Source organism: Electrona antarctica, assembly GCF_951216825.1.
Source record: "Electrona antarctica genome assembly, chromosome: 7".
Classification (NCBI taxonomy): Eukaryota; Metazoa; Chordata; class Actinopteri; order Myctophiformes; family Myctophidae; genus Electrona; species Electrona antarctica.
Window position 1 is genome coordinate 1712535 of NC_136812.1, and position 19554 is coordinate 1732088.

At 44.3% G+C, this 19554-nt stretch overlaps 1 protein-coding gene across 3 annotated transcripts in view; it reads left to right on the forward strand.

Annotated features, from left to right (window-relative positions):
• The window catches only part of LOC306926924 (uncharacterized protein), a 97780-nt gene extending 78482 nt beyond the window's left edge, over positions 1-19298 (forward strand). Inside the window, exons 1-3 of one of the 3 annotated variants that reach the window (XM_079506433.1) lie at positions 13392-13523; positions 15232-15623; positions 16797-19298. In XM_079506433.1, the coding sequence (XP_079362559.1) occupies positions 15533-15623; positions 16797-19099 (2394 nt within the window). In that variant the 5' untranslated portion in view covers positions 13392-13523; positions 15232-15532 and the 3' untranslated portion in view covers positions 19100-19298. Of the gene's footprint in view, positions 1-13391; positions 13524-15231; positions 15624-16796 lie in introns of those variants that run through there. The other 2 variants (XM_079506434.1, XM_079506435.1) reach the window with 2 other exon arrangements.
• The last annotated feature ends 256 nt before the right edge of the window (positions 19299-19554 follow it).

Consider the following 19554-nt stretch of genomic DNA (forward strand, 5'->3'; position numbering starts at 1 on the left):
TTTTGGCCACAGGCTGCAGGTGCTCCAATGTCAGGTGCAGCTGCTCTACCTTTTCCAGCACCTTCTTGAATTGGTCTTCAGTGACATACTTGGGGCAATGAATACGTCTGGTTGCAAGGGACAGCTCATCGGAGAAGTCACCTTCATCTTCCCAGGAGATACGTCTGGCCCTTCCCATCCTCATCTCAGCATCACGGCCCAGAGTTGCCTTGAAGTTATGCTTGTGGGCTTCAGCCAGCTTCTGCGCCTCAGCCAGAGATTGCGGGTCACGATTCATCACCTCATAGGCTACTTTCTGGTTCTTCAGTCCTTTTAAAAAGGCATCCATAGCCAGCTGGTCCTGCAGGTTCAGGTCTGTTCCAGGATAAGCCAGGCTCACAAGGCGTACCACCTCCTCAGCAAACTCTGCAGAAGATTCTTTTTCCTGACGCAGTTCTCCCAGCTTCCTGCGGACAGTGGTAGGGGGGTCTTTTACTCCAAACCGTTGTGTGAGGTGTTCTTTAAGGAGGGTATAATCTTCACGGACGTGTTCTGGCAGGGAGCAGACGTAACGAATAGCAACTCCGCGAAGGCAGTCATGAAGTCCGTCAACCCGTTCTGCCCCAGTCCATCCATACTTGCGTGCATGACGCTCAAAGGGCAACAGAAATGCATCCCAGTCCTCTTTGCCATCATAGGTTGCCAGCTTGACTTTCGGAGATCCATGGGGTGCTTGTTGCCCCAGGGCACGTTGATGGGGTAGTTGTTGTTGCCCCAGTTCACGTCGATGCCCATTGTCACGCATGCCATATGATTCATGTGGGGCCATGTGTGCTGTGGCAGAACGTTGAGGCATTCGTTCATCTCTGCGTCGCACAACTGGGTCATGTATGTTTGAGGTTGCAGAGGGCCCTGGATTGGTCGACCTCTGCCGAATCACCTCTAATTCTGCTGCGAAAGGGCCTATGCTGGGTGGTTCTGTAGTTGGTGCACCTTTCTCTGCCGTCACATGCTGTAAAATCGGTGTTAGCAGCTGTTAGTGACTGGTGCTCCAATAATGATTTCAGCCACGCTGGTGGCCCCGGATCCGCTGGTTCTACTGCAGCTCCCAAAACCTCATCGTTGTTCATGTTTGGTTGGTGTCTTTTTTTTTTTTTTTTTTTTTTAAACTGCAGTTTGCAATCACTTTATCCATTTCACAATAAGCGTTTTGTCCCTCAGTATTTTTCCAGCTTTTAGCAAGAGTTTTTGGCAGTAATTAGTCAAACTTTTTTTCTTACAGTGCAGTGCAGTCACACGTTGCAGTTGTTGTTGCACAGTGTAACATTCCACAGGCTGACGAGCACGTTAGTTGGATAGCGTCGCATCTACTGTTAGCTATAAGCAACAAGCATCAATCAGTGCATACTGAATGGTTGTACAGTTTGTTGCTTCGACTCCTTTTCAACAAATCCCTTTACCTTCGTCCTGCTGGACTGAGTCATCCGACGTGGCGATGCTGCTCTCCGGTCATAAATAACTTCTTGACACGGAGGTCCCGATTCTGACACCAGTGTTGCGAGACGTCAACAAGGGGTAACTTCAGTGTCTACGTGCAGGAGGAAGGAATGTCCAGGGCGAGGAATAACACATTAACTTCTTTATGTATCAGAATGGCAGTAGTTATTACAGGCTTTTCCGTGCGCTGTAGCTTCGGTGCAGAGGAACGTAGATCCACACCAAAACCAGCAAGCGTCACAATCACACTGAATGAACCGGAAAGGTAAATCTCTCCCCACATACATGTACCCGCCCCCACATACACGTAATTCCGTTATCAAGGTGAGATTATATAAGGAATACGAGATACTCACTTATGCTGCAACAATAACTATAAGCTAAATAATAAGAACAATATGAGGCATAGGAACCATCATAGCACCATCATTACAATATAAACTAACCCCACGTTGAAGTGTTTTAGTGAAGTGATTTATTATGAAGCGCACGAGCAGGAGGGTCGTTGTTTTGTTTTTGCGGTTCTCATTCACACGTTAAACCTGCACACATCGTCGCGACGTTCGCTAAATACTAACAGTGTGTTACATAATGTAACTTACATTAAATGTTGAGTTTCTTGTCTTATGCTTTCACAAATGTATTTAACTTTCTTACCCCAGCGGCGTCTTCGTCCTGGTCGTGAAAGAAGTTCAGTCCATTTGGCTCGACAGCCAGTCTTCTTCTTCTTCTTTTAGGGTTTCCGGCAGTGTAGACGCTACTAGGCGTATTACTGCCCTCCACTGGTTTATTTGTTCACCTACTCAGATCCTCTTATATACACCAGTACTATGCAGGAACTGCAGTACTGCCTTTGTAATCAGCTGGTGATTCTCACTGTGGCCAAATAAAGAGCAAATAGAAAGAGCCTCTATTCCTACCTCTGTCATCCTCGAGAAGAGCACCTGTCTTTCTCTGTTAAACATCCTACACTCTAAAAAGATGTGCCGGCTGCCCACACTGGCATAACCCGGTGTCGTGTTTCCCTATTAGCTGTAGGTTTTTGTTTAGGCCACAGTGCCCCAGCCTCATTCTGCATACTTTAACCGCATCCCTGCGTGGCGCAAAGTTACACCCACACTCTCTGTTTACAGCTGGCTGGACATGGTGAAAATGCCTACCCCTGCCCTCCTTCTCCCACCCCGCCTGCCACTCCTTCACCAAACCCTCTTTGCTTAGCCCCCTGAGTTCCACCCTCCCCAGGGGTAGTCGGACGTCTACTTCCCTGCCCAGGCCTCTAGTTCCCTCCTACCCCCGCATGCCCTGGGACCCAGCAAAAGGTGACCTCACTCCCCCCCCCCCCCCCCCTACTCTACACATGACATTTACTATTTCTCTGACTAGGTCTGGGCGGGCTTTGCTTCTGCTCCCTTTCAGGGCTTCTAGTGCTGCTGCAGAGTCGGAGCAAATGACCACCTCTTTTGGCCTCCCCTGTTCCACCCATCTAACCGCCCACAATATTGCCATAAGTTCTGATGTGAACACCGAGCTGTTGTCTGAAATGCGGACACTGTACTCTAGCTCCAGCTGCTCGACGTAGACCCCAAACCCTGCCCTCCTGCTAACAGGGTCTCTGGACCCATCCGTGAAGACTACTGTCTTGCCCCCCCTAGCTGCCCTACTGAGGTACTCCTCCACCCTTTCTCTCACCTCCCCCTTGTCCTCCACCTGGAGGAAGCTCAAGTCTACATCAAGCTCTGGCGCCAGCCACGGTGGAGTTGGGGGCCAGCCTACGTGCTCCGATATGCCCCCCTGCCCCATTTCTAACTCCCTGGCCCACTGGTTCACTCTCGCTATGAACGGCTCTTGCCTGCCTCCCTCCTCCTCCTGTAATAGGCACCTGGCCGGGAGCGTTTGGCTGCTCCCACTGAGCTTGATCCAGTATTTGCGAACGCAGTGAGCATTTACTATGAGACCCAGCAGATCATGTCACACACAAAACTTAACTTAAAAAAAAACTTAAAGGAAAACGCACACACACACAACTTAACTTAAAAAAACTTAACTTAAAAAAAAAATTTACTTAAAAAAAAAACTTAAAGGAAAAACTTTAAAAGGAAAAACTTAACTTAAAAAAAAACTTAACTTAAAAAAAAATCTTAAACACAAAAAAAAGAGAACTTAAAAAAACCCGTAATTTATTCTAATTGTTTTTGCAATTTACGAGCTGCGTTCGCTTCCCGCATTCGCGCGTCTTACTTGTGGTACCAGTACTGTCCTCTCCCCCGCTCCTGGGCTCCCTCTGGCTTGCTCCTTCCCCCCCTTTCCCCGTGGCGTAGGCGTTATGCAGCTCTGCTGGCCCCTGCTTAACCCCAAGCAACCTGTCCGCCGCCTCCGCCACCTTCCTGCTGATATCTGAGCTGATACCTTGGCTTCTGCCAGCACCTCAATTATAAAGCACAAGAACGACTGCTTGCTCATTACCATCATGTCTGGTGGCCCAGCAGGGCATCTATGGGGCTCACCTCTAGGGCTCCCTGGCCTCACCCCCCCCGTCTCTGTGTCACACTCTCTTGCCACTTTCCTGGCTGCCTCTGCATATGTTATTTTATCCCGCTCCTTTAGATCCTGCACTTTCTGAGCCTTGACAGTGTGCTCACACCCCCGGTAGGCCGCCGTGTGATCCCCCCCACAGTTCGGGCACCTGAGGGCCTCTGCTTCGCACTCTTTAATGTCGTGATCCCCCCCGCACTTTGCGCACTTCTTCTTCCCTCGACAGTTGTAACACCGCAGCGGCGGTCTTATGTACTCCGCCACTCGGTAGGCCATCGACCCGAGAAACACCCTGCTCGGCAGCTGGGGTTCCCTATAGGTCAGCAGGACCGGGGGATCCCCCCTGGCCCCCTCCCTCCCCCTGAATCTCTTTACTTTGACTACCTCGCCTCCTTTTACGCTGTCCAGAATCTCTTTCTCTGACAGTCCAGCAAACAGACCATAAACCACGCCTTTGCTCCCCCCACTCTCTCTCGGTGTCACTTGCACCAGCTCCACTTTGCTCACCACCCTCCCCATCTTCTTTGTTGCCTCATATTGCTTGGTGTTCACACAGATTACTTTAAGCACCCCATTATGCAGTACTTTGGCCTCAAACCCCCCTCCTAACTGGTTCCGTAGAGCCACGTCAATGTGCAGCGGGTTGACTGCCTTAAACCCCGGCTCCCCTGGTTTAGCCCCCTTAACTTTGAGCAGTACTACAAGCTCCTCCGGGCTGTTTGTTCTCCTGTGCTTTCCAGGTACAGCCTCATTCTCACTTTCCTCCCTCGGTGCTGCTCTCTTTGACTTGTTCCTGGCCCCCTGCGACTGCCAGCCCAACCCCAGCTCAAACTGGTGTCACCGTAATGACTGGAAAAGCGCGCAGAGGAAAAACGGTAAAATGAACTTCTGTGGGCGCCGGTCGGGGCACTGGGGCACCACGGCCACTGTGGCCGTATGGGCATGGAATTTCACGGCGGCAACGACGGCCATGGCCGTCGTGGCCGCCGTGAAATTCCTGCCCTGAACACAACCTAACAGACTGGTGACGTATTGAAGCGCTGCCACAGCGCACATGTAAACACAACCTAACAGACTGATGACGTATTGAAGCGCTGCCACAGCGCACATGTAAACACAACCTAACAGACTGATGACGTATTGAAGCGCTGCCACAGCGCACATGTAAACACAACCTAACAGACTGATGACATATTGAAGCGCTGCCACAGCGCACATGTAAACACAACCTAACAGACTGATGACATATTGAAGCGCTGCCACAGCGCACATGTAAACACAACATAACAAGACTACAACTCTATATTATTATGGAGATTTTTGTCCTGCTGCTTCGGGTTCATCGTTTCTTCTTGAGAGAGTCCAGATGCAGGCAGGACAAGGGAACTTGTGAACTCAATACTGCCACCATCTGGTTACTATACAGGTTACTATAAAATTACTGGATATAGACCTACAGGTTACTGACTGGATAAAGGCCTACAGGATCTATAGTAATTGTAGAAATATTATATCCTAATTGCCAGATGTTTAAGCATGTTCTAATCATGTATACTTTATTTACTTAAGACCATTTTTCAATACAGCTTTTTTTGTCCTGAACTCTTGTCACATTTGCCATTGACAATGAAAGGATAATTTACGTCATGTGTAGACGAGCAAATCAGCTATTTTGGCCAGAATGAGATGGTGTATGATGATAAGAGCGACCCTCACTTCACACGGGTATGATTATGTGTATCATTTTGGACCAAACAGCCAGTCTTATTCCTACATGGTAACAGGTCATCTCGCCCCTTTGCCAACTCGCCCCCGCGAAAAGTGAAGACTGCTCGCCCCGGAATTTCGAAAAGTGAAGACGGCTCGCCCCAAGCCGGGGATAGCTCGCCCCCAAAGCGTGGATATCTCGCCCCACCGTGTGGATATCTCGCCCCAAAGCACGGATATCTCGCCCCATGTTTATTTCATGTTTATTTTACCTTATTTCTCATATTAGAACATTTAGAATCAATGTTGTTTGTCAAAGGAGAACATTTAGAACCAGTTTGTTGTTGTTGTTGGTCAAATGAAAATGATGCATGGATAATGAATGGCTCACCCCCCTCCATTGTTCTGGAAATTCCATTCTGGAAAGGTGTTCCATTCCTCCATTGTTACTGAAATTAGTTGTTGTTGTACTATTCTGCTATGTCTGCCTAAAAGTACAATACTTGAAATGCCATTCTGGAAAGGTGTTCCATTCCTCCATTACTGAAATTAGTTGTTGTTGTTGTTGTACTATTGTTGTACTATTCTATGTCTGCCAAAAAGTACAGTACTTGTTAGAGTTAACGATTTAGCTGGGGACCTGGAGTCTGTGAAATCTTTCACAGACAGTGCCACCAACTGGTGGATTTTTGAAAATGACTAAAATCATGAAGGCAGCGTGCAATTTACATGGAATCTTTCACAGACTTTCATACTAGGCTGAGGGATATATCCCACCCTTTTCACATTGGCCAGTTACAGCGCCACCAACAGGTGGATTTTCGAAAATGACTCAAATCATGAAGATTTTAGGCTGAGGCATATATATCTTTTAGATAGTTCCAGTGATCCTGGACTGCACCAACACAGAGTAAATAAAGTAGGCTACTCAGATGATACAACTTTAATTTCTCTCTGCCCTTATGTTTCTATGTATGTCACTGTATTTTATTTTTTTGTCCTGTGTAATGTCATGTGTATATGCATAAGTAGCGTTGTATATATATATTTTGTTCAACTTTATGTGCTGCTAGTATTGAATAAGCGTTGTAGGCTGTATATATTAACTTGACCATTATTTCACTCAAATAAATGGTTACATTCCTACAGTTGGTCTGTTGTTGTTGTTGTTCTTGTTGTAGTAACGACCCAGCACACTCAAACAAAAGAGGCTGATGGCCCCCCCTTGGGCCCCCTCCACTCTCACTATAACTAGACACTTTACCTCCTCTCTCTCTCTCGCTCTCTCTCTCTCTCTCTCTGTTTAAAAGTACAGGAAAAATGTCAAAGTACAGGTAAAAATCCCCCTCTCTCTCTCTCTCTCTCTCTCTCTCTGTTTAAAAGTAGGCTACTATTGTGAATCAGTGGACCATGAAACAGCTTAAACACAACTCTTCTTTACTTTCAAAACTCAGAGTCATATTAACAACGGCAAAGCAACATCATATGTCAAGACTGAAGTAGTCAATCCCAGATCAACAGATAATCCCCCAATCATCACAAAGGCAACACAGGAATATGCAACGAGCGCAGCACAATCGAACAGCTGTCAGTGAGACAACAGCTACATGTTTTTATGTAAAGTTGCTTATACATATTGGTAGTTAGATGTTAGATGGTGGAAGTGAACGGAACACTGTCCCCCCCCCTCCCAGTGAGCTGTGGCGTTCCACAAGGAAGCATACTAGGGCCTCTACTGTTCCTAATATATGTAAACGACATGACTTCAGCCTGTGACTGCAACTTGTTCCTGTTCGCAGATGACTCAGCACTACTGGTCTCGGACAAGGACAAACTGCAGGTTGAAAACGCCCTCAGCTCTGAACTCGGTAGAATCTGCACCTGGCTCGCTGATAACAAACTATCTTTACACCTGGGAAAAACTGAATCCATTCTCTTTGGCTCTATTAGTAATCTCAGCAAGGCAAATGGCTTCTTGGTTAAAGTGGGTGACAATGTTATCACACGTAAAGATGAAATTACCTACCTAGGTTCCATCCTGGAGGCTAATCTTTCCGGTGATAAAATGGCCACCAACGTAATCAAAAAAGTCAACCATAGAACAAGATTCCTCTACAGGATCTCCTCACTGGTCAACAAAAACACCTTGAAGACCTTAACAGGAGCCCTTGTACAGGGTTTCTTTGACTATGCATGCACCTCCTGGTACCACAGCACCTCAAAGGCCCTTAAAACCAGGCTCCAGACTTCCCAAAACAAACTGGTCAGGCTCCTACTTGATCTAGCCCCCCGAACCCACCTCACCCCTGCCCACTTCGACAGGCTGGAATGGCTTAGGGTCGACGACAGAGTACAGCATCTTGCAATGGGTCTGGTCCACAAGATTCGATACACCACCAAGATACCCATGTACCTGTCTAGATACTTCCTTAATGTTAACGAAGTCCACACCCACAACACCAGAGGGAGTGCAACGAACCATGTACAACCCAGATTCGGCACAAACAAGGGACTAAATTCTTTTCGCTCCTATGCCACCAAAATGTGGAACGCCCTACCAACTGTCATTAAGACATGCGAATCCCTTGACTCCTTCAAAACCGCTCTCAAAGGGCACCTACGGATGGCTGCAATTCGAAACTGGCCCCCGTAAAATCTGAATCCCCCCCCCGCCCCCCCCTTCTTTCCCCTCACTGTATATATTTCTTTTCCCTTTTTACCTCCTTTTTGATGAATTCCTGTTCTGTCTATAGAAGTGTCTATTTGTACGTCTCTAAATGTTTTGATGATTTGAACATGGTGGACCCTGTTGGAAACAAGTGTAATGCTTAATTGGGTCGTCCACTCACAGTTAACAGCCTTTGTATTGAGTTTGTGCTTGAAATGTACTGTAATTCTGCAAACTGTTAATAAATTCTTCAATCAATCAATCAAAAGTTGCGGGTTGCGTTTTTAGGGCTTGTTTCCTAATGTTTAAACCAGTGATTCTCACACATCTCCATGTCAAGGACCTCCACATTAATGTATTTGTCCAACTGGATCCTACATTTAAAATGTTTTGTGCCAGGATGGAACAACAAGATTTGTGTTGTTGTTAAAATGTTTCAAAGAATATTCCATATCTTTTTCCATGATTGGTTTTGAAAATAGCACATCTACAAGCTCACAACGCGTCGCATTGCAACGCTTTGTGAGCTTGCAGATCTGCTATTTTTAAATAGCCTAGTCAGACTTTTGGGCTTGTTTTCATGGACATGGTTGCTTGTTTGTAGAGCCAGGCGCATTGCTCAGTCAGACGAAATACGACATTAGAGTTATATATATTGTCATTTTTATCATCATAATGTTGCTGATGTCTGAGGTGGGCGGGTCTTTCAGTACCTTCATGATGCTCAGTGACATCATGTTGATGATGTCTGAGGTGGGCGGGTCTTTCAGTATCTTCATGATGCTCAGTGACATCATAATGTTGCTGATGTCAGAGGTGGGCGGGTCTTTCAGTACCTTCATGATGCTCAGTGACATCTTAATGTTGCTGATGTCAGAGGTGGGCGGGTCTTTCAGTACCTTCATGATGCTCAGTGACATCATAATGTTGCTGATGTCAGAGGTGGGCGGGTCTTTCAGTACCTTCATGATGCTCAGTGACATCATAGAAGGTAGGTGTGTCTCCCTGCCCTCATCCCTGTATTTTCTACAGGCAGGGGTGAATTTCACCGTGTTTAGCAGGGCCGTGCAGAGAGCACTGAGGGGGCAGGGGCTCAAACTCCAGAAAAGGGCACATGTGTGCGCACGCCGATTTTTGGGGTGGTCTTTTTGTGGAGTCGGTCCCATGTGCCATTTCATGTCATTGGACAGTAAAATAAGCAATATGTTCTCATTAGTCTGAAACTAAAACTGACTGATGGCAGATTAAAAGATAATTCATTATGATAGTGGAATTATCATTACTTGTCAAATGTTTGTCTTGAAGGGCCAATGGCACTTATTGCCCCCCACACAAGCCCTTATTGGCCCCCCACATCACCCCCCCCCCCCCACATGCCCTTATGTGTGGGGGGGGGGGGGGGGGGAGGGGTGCCCTTTCCCTAAAAAAAAGAAGGGAAAGGGCACTTTCTGCAAAACGGTAGGTGCTCAAGCCCCCCCAGCCCCCCCCCCCCCTCCCCTCTGCACGTGCCTGGTGTTTAGTGATAGTCAGGGACGTCGCTGGACATTTGGTTGCGCTACTCGCATAATATTTGTGCATACATCCCCCCCCCCCCCCCCTACATTCTAATCATGTATACTGTACTTTACTTAAAGGAGAATTCCATGCTAGAAGGCTTTCTTACCTTTATTTGTAGTTGTTACGTAAGCCCTCAATGGGGGTTGGGTTTGTGTGCTAATTCGCTTAGTTCCATCAAAATAAGTAGTACAGTGTGCCACTTGGGATACTCTTTACATTATGAAGAGACAAAAAAAAGATGTTTGAGCTTAGCGATTTAGCACAACACCCGAATGCCCCATTCAATTCAATTTAATTCATTGAGGGCTTATATTAGGGGAAATAGCCAATAATGCACTTTTTGCACAAAATAACACCTGGACCTCTTTGGTGGGGACGTAACAACTACAAATAAAGGTAAGAAAGCCTTCTAGCATGGAATTCTCCTTTAAGACCATTTATCAAATGTATTTTACATACAGCTTTTTTTTTGTCCTGAACTCTTGTCACATTTGCCATGGACAATGAAAGGATAATTTACTTCATATGTGTCTGAAACAAATCGTCTTTTTGTGGAAACACAAACATTAAATGCCATTGACAATGAAAGGAAATTCGATGTCATATAGACGAGCAAATCGGCTATTTTGGCCAGAATGAGATGGTGTATGTATCTCATTTCACACGGGTGTGATTTTATTGTAACATTTAGGACCAAACAGACAGTCTTACATGGAGGTGTCCATCTATCCTGTTATTACCCTGCCTGTGTTGTTCCTCTCCTTGACCAGCAGAGGGCGCAGTTACCCTCCTAATACAAATACAGATTGTTTTTGTTCTTGTTCGATTGGGTGAAGCAAGCTGAGATGGTGACGTCATCATGTTCGCTGCTATTCAACGTTGCCATGTCTCCTTATTATAAGCAACTCTGGGCTTGTTTCCTAATCCTAATGTTGTTTAAAGGGTAAGACCACTTTTTTAGAGGTTTGGGTTGTTTTCTTACCTTATTATGGGCAAACTATTCCATCCCATGAGTTATTTCTCTACGTTGTGTTGTTTATTAGCAATTTAAGAAATAAAAATAGTCGCTCATTGACTTCCATTGTAACGGGGAAACAGCTCTCAAAGTCATTCATTGGCACATGAACCAACGCAACAAAAGCTGATTCTGACAGTTTATGACATCAGGAAAACTCATGCGCTTTGTCTTGTTTTGACTAATTTGTGTAAAAAGAAGATCCGGTAGGTATGCCTACGCCGACCGAATCACTGCTGTAAAAAACGATCTGATTGGACCAAAACTGTACACCACTTCCTTATTGGAAACGACGGAGATGTAAACATAAGGATTTGATCTCATCCGCTTGTCACTAAAAACATACACAATGGACGTGTTTGAGGGAGACACTTTAGAAAACACTTTAGAAGATGTGTGTAAAGTGTCTGTTTCTGGGACTGCTCATATGCGAGGCTGCAGCTGGGTGAATCTCAAACAGCGTGGAGACTTCTGTTTACAAACGAAACCTCGCAAGACGTCACTGCGAGAGTTGGGAACGCCGTAGTACTGCTCCAGTCTATCTCCGACTAAAATAGTAACTTTATACATCTATCTTAAAAGACGAAAATAAAACCGCATGAGTTTTCCTGATGTCATAAACTGTCAGAATCAGCTTTTGTTGCGTTGGTTCATGTGCCAATGAGTGACCTTGAGAGCTGTTTCCCCGTTACAATGGAAGTCAATGAGCGACTATTTTAATTTTTTAAATTGCTAACAAACAACACAACGGAGCGAAATAACTCATGGAATGAAATAGTTTGCCCATAATAAGGTAAGAAAACAACCCAAACCTCTAAAAAAGTGGTCTTACCCTTTAATGATTCCAGATTATTTATTTTTTTAAATGGCAGATCTACAAAATCACAATGTGTCACATTTTCCAGAGTTGCAGATTATTTCCCCTGATTCGCAGGTTGTGGTTTTTTGGTCTTGTTTTAAATACCCGGTGACTTGTTTTGAATATCAAACAAGCCAACATTTATTTGATGTACCTATCCTATAAATACTCATAGGTTTGGAACTTTGGGTGACAGAATGGGTTAGCCGCAATTTGCAACTCTAGATTTTTTTACAATGGGATGAATCTAGAGTTGCAATACCCTCCATTGACTCCCCACTCATCATTTTGCGTTTGTGATCTGCTGGTCTCAAACGACGTTAAACTCACCAACATTGCAGCTGTAGTCCAAGCTTGAATTTTTCTCTTTCGATCTGCAAAGCTTGTTTTTCATAAAAATCCCCCGTAGACATGTTATGAGCTACTTTCTGTCCAAAATATTCCACAAGTGATATTCCGAGCCGCCATTTTGCAATTCTGCGACGGGCCGTAAAACAAGACGTGAGGGGGAGAGCTTGTTTAATAGAATCTTACCTGCGCAGGTAAGACACCCAAAGAAGAAGCCGACGCAGCGCGACGCCCCGTCACGCACGGCCTTCTATTAAACAAGCGCTCTCCCACAAGTCTTGTTTTACGGCAGGTTGAAAAAATACAAAATGGCGGCTCGGAATATCACTTGTGGAATATTTTGGACAGAAAGTAGCTCATAACATGTCTACGGGGGATTTTTATGAAAAACAAGCTTTGCAGATCGAAAGAGAAAAAATCAAGCTTGGACTACAGCTGCAATGTTGGTGAGTTTAACGTCGTTTGAGACCAGCAGATCACAAACGCAAAATGATGAGTGGGGAGTCAATGGAGGGTATTGCAACTCTAGATTCATCCCATTGTAAAAAAATCTAGAGTTGCAAATTGCGGCTAAGAATGGGTCTGGTGTCTCTACTATGTGTGGAATAGTATAATAAATGACCAAAAACATTCATAATTATAGACATGCATAGTATTTATTATGATAAATGCACCAAGTATGTATTTATTAGTAATGGCGATATTATTGGGCTTATTTTGGCTTATTTCTCTCACAAGAGTTGGCAACATTGCTGCTATTCCACCGTCCCAATGTTGCCATGTCTGCTTATCATAAGCGGCTTTGGGGCTTGTTTTTCTGTAAAGTTGCTTATAAATATTGGTACTTGTGGGGTTGCGTTTTTTGGGGCTTGTTTCTAAAGTGAAGTCGCTTATTTAGGCTTGTTTCCTAATGTTGTTTAAACCAGTGATTCTCACACATCTCCATGTCAAGGACCTCCACATTAATACATTTGTCCAATAAGTATCCTACATTTAAAAACGTTTGTGGCAGGAACAACAAGATTTGTGTTGTTGTTAAAATGTTTCAAAGAATATTCCGCATTTTGTTAAAATTTTTACCATGATACTTTTGGAAATAGCAGATCTACAAGCTCACAACGCGTCGCATTGCAACACATTGTGAGCTTGTAGATCTGTTATTTTCAAATAGCCTAGTCAGGCTTCTTTTGGGCTTGTTTTCATGGACCTAGTTGCTTGTTTCTCTCACACAATGTGGCCTAGTTGCTTGTTTCTCTCACACAATGTGGCAACAGTGCTGTCTAGGAGTACTGAGTGACTCCGTCCTCACAAGTAGAGATACTCCCGAGGCGAACTGTTGACAAACGGCCCTAGTCTTTCAGGTAAGCGTCTTTGTTGCATATTACCACAAGTAATATCGTGTATGTGTACGACATATTACCTTAAGTAACACTAGCATTGTATTTGTACGACATGTATTAGTATCGTGTCTCCGGTGCTAGCATCGGGGCTACATGCATGCTAACGTGCTGTAGCCCTTTCGGGCTGTCTGCCCCGCCCCCGCCCGCTGTTAGCTAAGGTAACGCTATCCAACACTAGCAGACCCTCAGACCCCGCCCGAATTTCGTTGCGCATTTAATAGTGTACTGTGTGCGTGCGTGCGCGCACGCTGATTGATTGATTTATTAACAGTTTGCAGAATAAGAAGAATAATAAGAAGCAGAAATAACTCAATACAAAAACGTAACTGTGATTGGACGACACCATAAAGCATTACACTTGTTTACAATAGGGTCCACCATTTTCAATTCATCAAAACATTTAGAGACAAATATACACTTCTATATAGTCAAAACAGGAAATCATCATTAAAGGAGGTAAAAACTCCTGTTAGGGTCTTCAAGGTGTTTTTGTTGACCAGTGAGGAGATCCTGTAAAGGAATCTTGTTCTTTGGTTGACCTTTTTGATTACCACCTCACCACCTGCTATGGGTCTCATCCCTATTAACGAGGGCGACTGTGATTGGTCATTGTGGATCTATTTGTGTGTTTATATAGACCGATTCAGAAACGGGTCTCATGGTCGGGTCGTACGGGTCTCATGGTCGGGTCTCATGGTCGCAGACTAAGCATTAAAGTATGAGGTATAAAGTACAGCAGCCTTGTGTTCCTAAAACAGAAAGATTGGGTATTGGGTAAGACTGACGTTATGTATCTTTCAGGACCTTTCACTGCTTTGTCCTAACCATTACTATATGGCTCTGGTCTCAGCCACCGCGGTGGATATTTTGACATTCCGTTTTTTTCTTCTTCAATGTTGCCACTACTGTTGGAGCAGCCATAACATAAACGTTTGAGGCAGACTAACATCAGTCACTTTTCCATTCACTGTAGTAGAAGGAGGTGCGGGGAAACCACAGATATGTCGGCTCCGCCTACAGGAAATACGTTGCCTGCGACCATGAGACCCATTTCTGAATCGGTCTATAGCTATGTGGCTACCTATTATCAGCAGATGCCCGAAGAAGGTCTTTGACCGAAACGTTGCCAATAAAGTTTGTGCAGGCAGTGTGCGGGTCTTTGTGCACTTTTTCTGAATACATTGAGCCCTGCCTACGCACCCGCCTCAGATCATACAGGTTTGCACAAGACTTTGTTGCCTATTTCACAGTATGTAGAATGGGGTACATTTCATTATTTTAGAGTACTAGACCTGTACCTGTACGTGCCCGTCGCAGTCTGCCACTGGCCTACTTGGGAACGATGCAACTTGGGAACTTGTCAGCCGGTGTCCCACATGGAGATCAGATATGATCTCCATCCCTACTTGTGAACAGTTATAATTTACGCTCACATAAATGTTTTGACTGTACGCCCCCTGCTGCTTGAACTGAGACAGAACATTAAACACTCATTGGTTACTTTCACCTTATTCACTTTACACTATTGTTCCTTGTGTAAACTTAAGTTAAGTGTGATTTCTTCCCTAATGCATGACTCCCATAATCTCCAGATTCACATGTTGGAGAGTTGGGCTAACACCACTAGGTCTCCACTTATTAAAGTCCTTCCTTATTCACTTGATTTCAGAGCAGTGTGGAGTCCAGACTGCAGGTGAATATGAACTCTCCAGACTCATAAGGACTACAATACCCATGATGCATTACTCCCATGTGAAGATGAACTCTCCAGACTCATAAGAACTACAATACCCATAATGCATCACTCCCAGGTGAAGATGAAATCTCCAGACTCATAAGGACTACAATACCCATGATGCATTACTCCCATGTGAAGATGAACTCTCCAGACTCATAAGAACTACAATACCCATGATGCATCACTCCCAGGTGAAGATGGACTCTCCAGACTCATAAGGACTACAATACCCATGATGCATCACTCCCAGGTGAAGATGAACTCTCCAGACTCAGCCAGGGACATTTCTATTAAACAGGAAGCTGAAGATCAGCCACACCTCAGTAAGTTTCATGTGCTCTTCCTTTCTTTAAAGATGGAGTGCCACGATTATTTTCCACCCTAAAACATGATCACCAGGTATTATTATATTAAGGAGGAAGATCTTTTTCCAAAAAGTGTACAGTATTTGTTAAAATCATGCTTTTATGTGGACACGCCCACCAGTTCATTAAGTATGCCTGGTGGGTGGTGATGGGTGGTGATCCACCGGAACTGAAGCCGCACCCACAGCTGTAGTTGTATGATAAAAGGGGAGGGGTTAGGGGAGGGGCTGATAGTGTGATGTCACTATATTACTGTTTATTTCATTGGCCCGTTTGACTGTCAAGGGTTCAGCCTCCAGGAAGAAACCCTAAATACAAAGTTAATACACCATTGCACATAAAAACGATTCCAGGGTGTCTAATGAAGTACTGTCACCACAGACACATGACAAACTGGAACAATACAAAAATTGTGGCACTCCATCTTTAATATTTCCTGTTCTGTAGAGCTGCCACAATAGAGCTCCGAAGTCTGACGTCAATATCGGTAGAGGGCGCAAAGTCCAAGGGTTCTTTTGTACTTTCTATTTGTATTGTAATCCCCATAGGGGGATTTTAGATCGCCTCATATAAGAACTGTGTTTTATTTGCATTGTAATACCCATAGGGGGGTCGCTACAGTAGTTTGTGAGATTTGATCGGTACAGTAGTTCGTGAAATTTCCTCAGACACACAGGCAGACAGATTCACAGACCCAGAGCTACGCCATGGAAATCTTCTACATAGATTGTTAAGCTACCATCGGTCCACATTTCAAGCTTTCATTGTCAGAAGTGCTTCTGTTTCATAACGTCATGCACTGAGTGGCAGGACTACTTTACTACCAAATCAGAGCTGCATATCTGACGTACGATGTTTTTTTAATTGTTTCAGAATCTCATGATTAAAAAAAACAAAACATTTGCTGTAAGATCATTATTCATGTTGGGGCTAAAGTAAATATATTACTTCAAATTGATTTAAATTTAGCTTAAATATTGCTAAAACTTCCAGAAAAGTAATAACCTGTAGTTAGTAACAGTTTAGCCGGTCTTATCTTGTTGGGTGATAGCTCATTTTGAACATGGAAGAAGAATGGATTTACATTTTATGAATCCAGTGTTGACCATCATGTTATGTTTCTGCTCCTAGACATCCTGCACATGGCTGTGTGTAAAGAGGAGGTTTCTCCTGAACAGGAGAGGAGCCCCAGTCTGCTCCAGGAGGAACCAGAGCCTCCACACATTAAAGATGAACAGGAGGAACTTAAGGAGGAACTTAATGAGGAACAGGAGGAGCTTAATGTTGAACAGGAGGAGCTACTTCAAAGACCAGAGGAACCTGTTGGGTCAACGTTGACATTACTAGCAGTGAAAAGTAAAGATAATGATGAAGACATATCTTCCCACTGTTCTGAAGTTGAACTTGAATCTGACACTGATGTCACTGAAGACAGTGATGATTGGGAGGAGACCAGTGAAGATGATGAGGACGGACGGCGTGACAAGAGTTTCAGTGACTCAGGTTCCCTGAAGAAGCACCAGCGTGTCCACCCTGGAGAAAAACCTTTCCAATGTGAACACTGTGGCAAGAGTTTCAGTCTGTTAGGTAACCTGAAGTCACACCTTTGTGTCCACACTGGAGAAAAACCTTTCCAATGTAAACATTGTAACAAGAGTTTCAATGATTCAAGTACCCTGAAGACACACCTTCGTGTCCACACTGGAGAAAAACCTTTCCAATGTGAACACTGTGGCAAGAGTTTCAGTGTGTTAGGTAACCTGAAGTCACACCTTCGTGTCCACACTGGAGAAAAACCTTTCCAATGTAAACATTGTAACAAGATTTTCAATGATTCAAGTAACCTGAAGACACATCTTCGTATCCACACTGGAGAAAAACCTTTCCAATGTCAACATTGTGACAAGAGTTTCAGGGATTCATCTCACCTGAAGACACACCTTCGTGTCCACACTGGAGACAAACCTTTCCACTGTAAATGTTGTGACAAGAGTTTCACTCGGCCAGGTTCCCTGAAGTCACACCTTCGTGTCCACACAGGAGAGAAACCTTTCCACTGTAAACATTGTAACAAGAGTTTCAGTCAAAAAGGTTCCCTGTGGAAGCACCTTCGTGTCCACACTGGAGAAAAACCTTTCCAATGTAAACGTTGTGACAAGAGTTTCAGTGAGTCAGGTTCCCTGAAGAGACACCTTCGTGTCCACACTGGAGAAAAACCTTTCCAATGTAAACGTTGTAACAAGGGTTTCAGTGATTCAAGTACCCTGAAGACACACCTTCGTGTCCACACTGGAGAAAAACCTTTCCAATGTCAACATTGTGACAAGAGTTTCAGGGACTCATCTCACCTGAAGACACACCTTCGTGTCCACACTGGAGACAAACCTTTCCACTGTAAATGTTGTAACAAGAGTTTCAATGATTCAAGTACCCTGAAGACACACCTTCGTGTCCACACTGGAGAAAAACCTTTCCAATGTGAACACTGTGGCAAGAGTTTCAGTGTGTTAGGTAACCTGAAGTCACACCTTCGTGTCCACACTGGAGAAAAACCTTTCCAATGTAAACATTGTAACAAGATTTTCAATGATTCAAGTACCCTGAAGACACATCTTCGTATCCACACTGGAGAAAAACCTTTCCAATGTCAACATTGTGACAAGAGTTTCAGTGTGTTAGGTAACCTGAAGTCACACCTTCGTGTCCACACTGGAGAAAAACCTTTCCAATGTAAACATTGTAACAAGATTTTCAATGATTCAAGTAACCTGAAGACACATCTTCGTATCCACACTGGAGAAAAACCTTTCCAATGTCAACATTGTGACAAGAGTTTCAGGGATTCATCTCACCTGAAGACACACCTTCGTGTCCACACTGGAGACAAACCTTTCCACTGTAAATGTTGTGACAAGAGTTTCACTCGGCCAGGTTCCCTGAAGTCACACCTTCGTGTCCACACAGGAGAGAAACCTTTCCACTGTAAACATTGTAACAAGAGTTTCAGTCAAAAAGGTTCCCTGTGGAAGCACTTTCGTGTCCACACTGGAGAAAAACCTTTCCAATGTAAACGTTGTGACAAGAGTTTCAGTGAGTCAGGTTCCCTGAAGAGACACCTTCGTGTCCACACTGGAGAAAAACCTTTCCAATGTAAACGTTGTAACAAGGGTTTCAGTGATTCAAGTACCCTGAAGACACACCTTCGTGTCCACACTGGAGAAAAACCTTTCCAATGTAAACATTGTGACAAGAGTTTCATACAGGTCGGTCACCTGAAGTCACACCTTCGTGTCCACACTGGAGAAAAACCTTTCCAATGTAAACGTTGTAACAAGGGTTTCAGTGATTCAAGTACCCTGAAGACACACCTTCGTGTCCACAGTTCTCACAGGACAAAAAAAAAGATGCCCATTGTAAACGGTGTGACAAGTTGAAACACTAAGACAACATGTTGCATTCACTCTGAAGTAAAACAAATAAAGTTTCCGCTATAAATGAGCTCACTGGGAGGATCACATTAACCAGCTGTATGTTCATAGGGAGTATCACATTAACCAGCTGTATGTTCGTAGGGAGGATCACATTAACCAGCTGTATGTTCGTATGGAGGATCACATTAACCAGCTGTATGTTCATAGGGAGGATCACATTAACCAGCTGTATGTTCATAGGGAGGATCACATTAACCAGCTGTATGTTCGTAGGGAGGATCACATTAACCAGCTGTATGTTCGTAGGGAGGATCACATTAACCAGCTGTATGTTTGTAGGGAGGATCACATTAACCAGCTGTATGTTCGTAGGGAGGTTGATAGACAAGGACAATGTTATGGATTATTACACTGGTCTAAATTAAATTAAGCTTATTTTACTTAACAATAAACAACAT